General features: G+C 43.6%; 1 protein-coding gene across 1 annotated transcript in view; it reads right to left on the reverse strand.

Moving 5' to 3' along the window:
• Window positions 1–5928: 5928 nt before the first annotated feature.
• Window positions 5929–10545, reverse strand: part of LOC144497630 (E3 ubiquitin-protein ligase TRIM39-like) — a 46132-nt gene continuing 41515 nt past the window's right edge. The window contains 1 exon segment of the mRNA XM_078219071.1: window positions 5929–6078. Coding sequence (XP_078075197.1) covers window positions 5929–6078 — 150 coding nt within the window.

A 10545-nucleotide genomic window follows, 5' to 3' on the forward strand; every position in this document is an offset into this window, starting at 1 on the left:
TATATTCCCACTGATATCCTCCTCTCCAACTTCATAGACTTCTAGGAATATCTACACAGGAAAAACCAGCATCCGTGAACCATAGAAAAAGTGTGGCTGTTTCTATTTTAGTTGCAATACAGCAAGATACTATCGCCTCTGAAATACTGTGGAAAGAATACACTCCCCTCCCCGCTACTGCTTTCCCTGTCTCTGTATTTGCTTAATATCTGCTACTTGACCAATTTTTTAAAGTCCCAGGGAACAAAATGAAATAGCTGATGAAAAATATGGGAAATCAACTGTGTTTTTCTTTCTAAAGATGCTATTGGTAATTTCCAGCATCTTATTCCAGACCTTTCCTGTGATTGGAATACATGACTGGCTAATACAGTAGCTGACTTTAGATCTGAAAATACAGCAAACAAAAACACTCAGCAACAAACTGCAAAGAGCGAATGACTCGTTAACCTCTTTCTTCAATGGGATGAGGTGAGGGATGAAGAGAATTGTCTTGCTCCACGTTGTTCTCAAATGTGAAACATCCACTTGAGCTTAACATGGCCTTGATTGAATTGCAAAGGGGTTGTATCTCTGCAAATTAATAAACTGGGCAAGTCTCAGGAAGCTACAAACAGCAGCGACTTCTTCCACAGTCCAAAGATGTGTAGGATAGATGGATTGGCCAAGTTAAATTGCCCCTTAGTGTCCAAAGATCTGTAGGGTTAGATGGATTGGCCATGCTAAATTGCCCTTCGTGTCCAAAGATGTGCAGGTGAGGCGGATTAATGGGTTAAATACATGGGGCTATGAGGATAGAGTCTGGGTAAGAGTTGGCACATACACGATAGGCCAAATGGCCTCCTTCAGCATTGTACAGATTCTATATCCTTCTTACCAAAGTGAATCACTTCACAATTCCCTGTATTGAATTTCACACGCCACTTTTTCATCCCTCACCCCATTTCACTGAAGAAAGAGATTAACTGATCATTCATTTCATTCACCGTTTGTCGTTTGTTACTGAGTGTTTTTGTCTGCTACATTTTCATTTCTAAAGTCATCTACTGTATTAGCCAGTCATGTATTCCATTTACAGGATTTTACAGTGGCACAGTGGTTAGCACTATTGCCTCACAGTGCCAGAGACCTGGGTTCAATTCCAGCCTTAGGTGACTGTGCGGAGTCTGTTTGTTCTCCCCATGTCTGCTTGGGTTTCCTCTGGGTGCTCTTATTTTGGAGACAATATTGAGCAAAGGGTACAATTCTAAAGTTGGTACAGGAGCAGAGGGCATGGGTATATCTGTGGATAAGGGAATGTCGTAAGAAGTCTCACAACACTAGGTTAAAGTCCAACAGATTAATTTGGTAGCACAAACCACTCGTTTTCGGAGCGCTGCCCCTTCATCAGGTGAGTGGATTTCAGTTCACAAACAGGGCAAATAAAGACATAAACTCAATTTACAAAATAATGGTTTGAATGCGAGTCTTTGCAGGTAACCAAGTCTTAAAGGTACAGACGATGTGAGTGGAGAGACGGTTAAGCACAGGTTAAAGAGATGTGTATTGTCTCCAGCCAGGACCGTCAGTGAGATTTTGCAAGCCCAGGCAAGTCGTGGGGGTTAAAGATAGTGTGACATGAACCCAAGATCCCGGTTGAGGCCATCCTCATGTTTGCGAAACTTGGCTATCAGTCTCTGCTCAGCGACTCTGTGTTGTCGTGTATCGTGAAGGCCACCTTGGAGAATGCTTACCTGAAGATCAGAGGCCAAATGCCCGTGACTGCTGAAGTGTTCCCCAACAGGAAGAGAACAGTCTTGCCTGGTGATTGTCGAGCGATGTTCATTCATCCGTTGTCATAGCGTCTGCATGGTCTCCCCAATGTACCATGTCTCGGGACATCCTTTCCTGCAGCGTATCAGGTCAACAATGTTGCAAGTGTATGTACCCTGTACCTGGTGGATGGTGTTCCCATGTGAGATGATGGCATCCGTGTCGATGATCCGGCATGTCTTGCAGAGGATGCCGTGGCAGGGTTGTGTGGTGTCGTGGCCACTGTTCTCCTGAAGGCTGGGTAGTTTGCTGCAGACAATGGTCTGTTTGAGGTTGTGCGGTTGTTTGAAGGCAAGAAGTGGGGGTGTGGAGGTGGCCTTGGCGAGATGTTCGTCTTCATCAATCACATGTTGAAGGCTCCGGAGAAGATGTCGTAGCTTCTCCGCTCTGGGGAAGTACTGGATGACGAAGGGTACTCTGTCCGCCGTGTCCCGTGTTTGACTTCTGAGGAAGTCGGTGCGGTTTTTCGCTGTGGCGCATTGGAACTGTCGATCGATGAGTCGAGTGCCATATCCTGTTCTTATGAGGGCATCTTTCAGCGTCTGGAGATGTCTGTTGCGATCCTCCTCATCTGAGCAAATCCTGTGTTTACGGAGGGCTTGTCCATAGGGGATGGCTTCTTTAACGTGTTTAGTGTGGAAGCTGGAGAAGTGGAGCATCGTGAGGTTATCCATGGGCTTGCGGGAATAAGAGAATGTGACAGGGGAGATTGATAGAGCTGTTAATAAAACATACCCTAGAAACCGGAGCTTACAGTAGAAAAGCGAGGAAAACATGTTAAATTTCTGTGGAAGATTAGTTCTAGCTCAGCCGGAGAATTGTGTCCAGTTAAGAGTGTCACATTTCAGGAAATGTGTGAAGGTATCAGAGAGAGTGACACAAAAGTTTCCCCAGGTTGGTCCCAGGGCTGAGAAACTTCCCTTTCACAGATTGATTGATTTTCTTTGGACAAGAGGTTCAGAGGAGATTTGCTGCAGGTTTTCAAAACCCTGAGGAGATGGGAAACTGTTCCCATTGCTGGAAGCTTCCAGAACAAGATGGAATTGGGTTACAGTTAATTAGCAAAAGAAAGAGTGAAGATCTGAGAGAAACTTTCTCCAGCTGCAAACAAACTAATCTGGAGCTGGAAAGATTGCTGACAATTCCTACATTGTAACACTGAGAGAAACATTGTTTTCAAAGAGATTTGGATGGTCTGAAAATGTCCTTTTCTAATGAGAATAGAGACAGTTTTCCAGGGGAGGTTCCTGTGGGAGCGGATTGGCTGGAAAGCCTGTCACTCAGAATGATGGAGGCGGGTTTCCGAGACACCGGAGAAGCGGATTGGTCAGCGTGCCTGTCACTCAGACTGAGGGAGGCGGGTTTCCGAGGCAACAGCGAAGCGGTTTGGTCGAAGCGCCTGTCACGAAGATATGCGGTGGATTTGAGGGGAAGCTGATTGGTCAAAACATCTGCCACTCAGCGATGAGAGAGGCGGGCCTTCGAGCATCCCGGGAAGCGGATTGGTCAAAGCGGCTGTCACTCAGAGTGAGGAGGGCGGGTTTCCGAGACGGGAGAAGCGGATTGGCCGGAGTTCAGAATGTAACTTTAGATATCCCTGTTCTCCCATCCGGCAAGTTTGAGTGAGTTCCTTCTGCTGAATGTCAGCGACTCACTTGTTGTGACAGGTTTGTGTTTGTCTGTATTAGGAGAATGTTGGAGCAACTGAGACTCCACTTGACATGTTCTCTGAAATGGCCGAGCAAGCCTCTCAGTTCAAGGGCAACTCGGGATGGGCAATAAATACAGTAAGAGTCTTAACAACACCTGGTTAAAGTCCAACAGGTTTATTTGGTAGCAAGATGGTATTTGCTACCAAATAAACCTGTTGGACTTTAACCAGGTGTTGTTAAAACTCTTACTGTGTTCATCCCAGTCCAACGCCGGCATCTCCACATCAATAAATACCGGCCAGCCAGCAACACCCATGTCCCACAAATGAATAACAAATACTGAGCAACTTTATAAAGTGGCAGATGGAAATGTTTCTGTTATTTTCTGCAGCTGAATATTTAATATTCACATAATTAATGAAGAAAGTTATCAAATAATAAACCTATTTCTGAAGCACCGATCTTCTTGGAGGGAGGAAAGCGAAGAGGATTTTTGATGGAGATGTTCAAAATCATGAAGGGGCTGAACAGAGTAAATAGGGAGAATCTGTTCCCATTTGTAAAGGGATCAAAGAGAGGCTCAGATAGAAAGTGATTTGCAGAAGAAGCAAGTGTGACGTGAGAAAAAAATCTTTTCACACAAAGAGCTGTTGGTGTCTGCAATGCACTGCCTGGGAAGTGTAGTGGAGGCAGGTTCAATCAGTACATTCAAGAGGGCATTAGATAATTATTTGAATAGAAACAATGTGCAGGGGTAGGGGAAAAGGGCAGGATAATGGCACTACGTCACAATGCTCCTTTTGGAGAGCTGGTATAGACACAATGGGCCAAAGGGCCTCCTTCTGCAGCACTCACAACACTCCTCTGATTATTCTATTTGATGCATTTTTAAGAAACGCTGACCTCAATCTTTACGTCCGACAGATGGGTTTCCCCAATAGATTAAAAATGGAAAAATCAATAAACCAGGACTGAAGAAAGTTTCACCATAAAATGTTGAAACTTCAATGAAGAAAGAATAAGAAATGGATTTGAAAGCTGTGGACACGAGTTAAATTTAATATAAATCTGAAAGCAAAATTTAACCGATGTCAGGAATCTGTTTTTATCATTCTGTTGACAGCAGAATGAAAGAAGACAGTTTGAGAGATAAGAGAAAGATGCAGGACTAGAATTTCTCCGCTAATGTGATGTAAACTCCACCCAGTATTTTTAAAATTAGAATCACGGCTCTCTGGGTTTCCACATTATAAAGCTTCCCCCAAAAGAGTCCCTCATTCCCACGGCCATCCGAGGATCTTCCCCAAAGTAGTAAAAATTAAAGGACCAAGGTGAATTTTAATGTCATTTCCAGACAAACCATCATTATAGAATCCCTACAGTGCAGAAGAGGCCAATTGGCCCATCAAGTCTGCATCAACCCTTAAACAGAGCATCCCACCCAGACCCTATCCCCTAACTCCACGTATTTACCCCACTAACCTCTCATATCCGATATGTCTTTGGACACGAAGGGCAATTTGGCATGGCCAATCCACCTAACTTGCACATCTTTGGACTGTGGGAAGAAACCAGAGCATCCAGAGGAAACCCACGGAGACATGGGGAGAATGTGCAAACTCCACACAGACAGTGACCCAAAACCGGAATTGAACCCGGCTCCCTGGAGCTGTGAGGCAGCAGTGCTAACCACTGTACTACGATGCTGCCCCAAATATCATTCAGTTTAGAACAGGGGGCTGAAATTTAAAAATCAGTCCCTTTGAATTGTGTGTGGAGAATTTAAGGATCCAGAGTCTGCATCAAGGTATAAATAAAAAGGACAACAATAATTTCATGTTTCTAAATTATATTAAACCAATTCACTTGTTTCTTTAACTGCTCCTTCTATTTTCTAGTTTAATAACAGCATTTGGCTGTTGAAGCTTTGCACTAAAGTCATGTCAAATATGGTGATCTATCGCCACCTCCTGCCTTGGGAGCAATATTACAGTAAGAAGTCTCACAACACCAGGTTAAAGGCCAACAGGTTTATTTGGTAGCAAAAGCCACTAGCTTATTTTGCTATTTTGCCATTTAAAAGCCATTTTGCTACCGAATAAACCTGTGGGACTTTAACCTGGTGTTGTGAGACTTCTTACTGTGTTTACCCCAGTCCAACGCCGGCATCTCCACATCAGCAACATTACAGGCAGGAAGGTCACCGGGTTCCTGCAGTTCACCGCTCATTCTACCCAGTAAGTTTCTCTCGACAATGAGCTTCTATGTGTTTCTTCTCTCCCCCTCCTTCTTTCCCCCAGCCCGACAGAGGTCCTTGCTGATCTTTCAGTTCCCAGATCTCATACAGTGTTTGTGCCCAGAATGTTAACCTGGCTTCTCTCTTCACCTGTGACTGAGACCCACACCCATCGGTTTACAGCTGGCAGGAGGCAGGGAGACAGTGTGAAATTATGGGATGGATCTGTTAGTGACCTTTAATCTTGCAGATTGTCAGCGGGGCTGAGTTTTTCCTGTTGTTACTCAATCCTGGATTCAAGAAGGGAAAGCATTTCTCAGTGAAGGTGTGGGTGAAAGTGTGGAGATGGGACATGTTGTCCGCATTGTAAAATGACATCTGTCCACCCTCTTAGACCAGGAAGTGTCAGGTCACAGCTCACAGGACAGGTCACTACTCACTGCAGCCTTCCAACCTGTATCTGTGTTTAATTATAACTTGACCAAACTTCCCAACATGCTTGACTCTCATTGTCACAATTGCCATTTGTCTGTAACTGCTCACGAGAAACAATACTTTTCACTGTATCCAAATACATGTGACAATAATAAATCAATCCATTTTACAGCTAATATTGCTGTTGATATTGTAGCTGTGGCTGTAAATGTTGTTGTGGCCAACCCTCCGGCGACAGTACTGATCGGCTGGGATGTTGACTCTAATTGGCCAACACATTACCATGGAGAAATGTGATGTAATTGAAAGTATTAACATTGAGAGGAAGGGTTAGCGGTTTTAGCAGGTGTAAAAGTGAAGAAATCCCCAGATCCATGCGCGATGTATGCAAGGCTGCTGTGTGAGGCAAGGGAGGAGATTGCAGGATCTCTGACGTAAGTTTTCAAATCCTCTCTGACCACAGGAATGGTAAGAAGTCTCACAACACCCAGGTTAAATTCCAACAGGTTTATTTGGTAGCAAAAGCCACTAGCTTTCGGAGCGCTGCTCCTTCGTCAGGTGAGTGGGAGTTCTGTTCACAAACAGGGCATACAAAGACACAAACTCAATTTACAAAATAATGGTTGGAATGCGAGTCTTTACAGGTAATCAAGTCTTAAAGGTACAGACAATGTGAGTGGAGAGAGGGTTAAGCACAGGTTAAAGAGATATGTATTGTCTCCAGCCAGGACAGTTAGTGAGATTTTGCAAGCCCAGACAAGTTGTGGGAGTTACAGATAGTGGACATCTCATGTGGTACCATTATTCAAAAAGGGAAGTATGGAAAAACACATTATTACAGGCCAGTGAGAGGCAAGGATTAATTAAGGATAGTCAGTATGGTTTTGCCAAAGGGTGATCATGTCCAACAAATTTGATTGAATTTTTCCAGGAGGTGGCTAGGTGTGTAGATAAGGTCAGTGCAATTGTTGTTGTCTACATGGACTTCAATAATTTTGACAAGATCCCGCATGGGAGACTGATCCAATAAGGTAAGAGCCCATGGAAACCAGTGCAAATTAGATTGAAAATTGGCTTAGTGGCAGGAGGCAGAGGGTAAAGCCTGTGTCCAGTGCTGTCCTTTACTGTTTGTGATGTACATTAATGATTTAGACATTGTTCCGATTCCAGTTGGTGTCACTACTGGACAGGAAGATTTCGGAATGGAACATTGGCTCAAAGGTTCATAACTTTTACTTTTTGTTCGAAAACATGGAGGAACAGAGTCACAGGACAGCTAATTAGTTTTAACAAGAAAATGACATTTATTACACATGAAAAGATTGATTACAATACAATACTCCTTTACTCCCCCCTTTTGCTTCACAAATGCATACAGTTTTCAAACAACAACAATCCACATGAACTAATTGGCCAATACCACTCAACCGATCTTCCATGAATTTCTCTCACAATCTCCCAGATGATAGTCACATGAGGGGTTCCAAGCTCCATTACCAAAAAACAACATTTTAAAATCTTTCAAATACCTTCCTTCAGCTGTTTTCTTAAAGAATCCTTTCCAGGTTTTCCAGTTTCCTCTTCAAACACAGCTTCCGCTCCACGTTCTAACAAGGAACCCAGCATCTGGTTTTCCATCTCTCCTTCCTAGTTTCCTTTGTCTTAAATGCGTTCACACAAGCTCAGGTACTCAGTCCCCAGCAGAATCCTGTTGCTTCAAACATTGGAAATAAGGATATAAAATCTCTGAAATGCTTCAGATTTGTGGTGTCTGTCGCCAAACACATCAGCTCTTCTCTTCCCAGGTCTGACTTTTATTTCCATGAACAAAATCCTGTTCCCAAAGGTTCTTTGTTCCTCTAACTTCAGACTTCTTGGAAACTTCTCTTCATTTCTGCATTTACTTTCTTAAACATTGCTCCATAGTATGGCTTTTCTACTAGCAAAGCTGAGACAGAAGTTCCCTCTCTAGCCTTCTAAAACTGAGTGCCTTCTTTCACATTATGTAGCTCCTAAATCCAGCTAAAACTAAACTCAAAAAGCATTCCTACCCTTAAGATGCCCCTTTTTGCTAAGCAACAACTTGTTTCAATTCCAAACATTTATTTACATTTCATTCCATAACCTCTCTGAGCACAATCGAAGTACAGTTTTAACTGCCCAAACACCCGAATCTAACCAAAGGTTTATCCTTCCTTACACAGCAACACGAGATTGCCCCTTGGTTTAAGTAGTCTTAAAACTACCACTGTTTTCCTGACAACAAGAATCTTGGAGGTGTGATCAATAAAGTCACACATGACACAAAAAATGTTAGTGTGGTAAATAGCATGGAAGAAAGTTTTAGATTATAAGTCGATATGGAGGGTTGGTCAGATGGGCAAAACAGTGTCAAATGGAACTTAACCCTGAAAAATGTGAGGTGATGCATTTTGGGAGGACTAACAGGGCAAGGGAATACACAACGAATGACAGGACGCTAGGAAGTACAGAGTACCAGAAGGACATAGGGGCGCACGTCCAAAGATCCTTGAAGGCAACAGGACAGGTAGAAAAGGTGGTCTTTATGAGCTGAGATATTGAATATAAGAGCAGGGAGGGTATGATAAGAACAGCTATTGTTGTACCAGTAAAACCTCAGATACTTTCAACCGGTTTGCTTACTCCAAGGTTTTATCCCGGTGCCCTTATTTGCAAGATGGACAAAAGACAAACACAAGTAAAGGTTCAATAAGTTTATTAATAACACTATTAACCCTTAAATTACCCCATAAAACAAGAGGATACCCCAGATTCAAGTATACTACCCGCAAAGATGGTTTGATTAAACTGTAGGCCCGATTCTCTGAGTCCCTCTGCTCCGTCGTCACGAAGGTGAGTCTCAATGGCAGCTTCTTCCTTCCTTCCTTCCCTGGTCAGTCTTCTGGATGGTCAAGGTCACCTCCCTCGTCGAGTCTTCGCTGCTGGTGTGTCTGTGATGTGTACCTTTATCCTCCTGCCTGCCTTTCCAGAAACATCTCTGGTTTCCGGCCAATGAGGTCCCAGGAGTGGGGATCCCAATACCCAGTGGGTTTCTTGATGTCTGCCTGACAGGACACTGGAGCCCGTCCCCAGGTGTCCATCTCCATGCTGTTGCTTACATGTAACTTGTTGCCAGAAAAGGTAACTGCAGGAACTCTAGGTGACAGAAAGTCTGGCCCGATCTGGGCTTCTAACAATAGGCCGGTGCAGTTCAAATGGGGTGCGATGATCTCCTGCTGGGTCCCAGTAGAATGCAATGATCTTTGATGGGTGATTGATGAGCCAGGCCCAGACATGTTCCTGTGTCTTTGTATATTTGACTTTCATCATGCCTGAAGTTTGACTGTGTTTGATTTTAATATGCCCAATTCTTTAATTTAGGATATCCAATTTAATCAGCCTTAAAACGAGGCCCTGATTATATTACCACACTGTATAAAACACTCTTTAGGCCACAGCTAGAGTACTATGTGCTTTTCTGGTCACTACATTATTGGAAGGATGTGATTGCACTGGAGAGGGTGCAGAGGAGATTCAGCAGCATGTTGCCTGATGGAGCATTTCAGCTATGAAGAGAGGCTGGTTAGACTGAGGTTGTTTCTCCTTACAGCAGAGAAGGCTAAGGGGGGACCTGATTAAGGTGTACAAAATTGAGGGACATAGATAGGAAGAAACTTTCCCCTTAGTAGAGGGATCAATGACTTGGGGCATAAATTTAAGGTAAGGGCAGGAGATTTAGAGGGGATTTGAGGAAAAACATTTTCACCCAGAGGATGGTGGGAATCTAGAACCCACTGCCTGAAAGGGTGGTAGAGGCAGGAACCCTCACAATATTTAAGAAGTATTTTAGATGAGCACTTGAAAGGCCATAGCATACACGGCTACAGACCAAATGCTGGAAAGTGGGATGAGAATACATAGGTGCATGATGGCTGGTACAGACACGATGGCAAAGGGCCTCTTTCTGTGCAGCGAAACTCTTGTGACTCTGACTCTACAATAAGTGTTTCCACATCAGAATACTTTGTAGATTTTTACATGCCAGACACCCAGGAGGTTGTGAAAGGTGCTATATAAATGCAAAAGTTTCTCACAAATAAATTTGAACCTCACAGTTCCTGTAAATAGCTTCACTGGAGCTGTGACCCAGAATGACACCTTGACTTTTCTGTCTCTTTGTGTTGAACAATAAATGGCTGCAATTATGTACATGATTCTTACCCATGGTTACCAAAGTGCTTTTTATTTAGCAGTGAGTTCTGTTTGGAGCAGAGGGCAATATAATCTCAGTCCCCACCCATTTATACATTCTCCATCCTCCACTGCCAACACCCCATGGACCTTAACCTCGTGGCCAATGTTCAATCCTCCCTCCATTTTCTAAACCTG

This window comes from Mustelus asterias, chromosome 8 (genome assembly GCF_964213995.1).
Source record: "Mustelus asterias chromosome 8, sMusAst1.hap1.1, whole genome shotgun sequence".
NCBI classification, from domain to species: domain Eukaryota; kingdom Metazoa; phylum Chordata; class Chondrichthyes; order Carcharhiniformes; family Triakidae; genus Mustelus; species Mustelus asterias.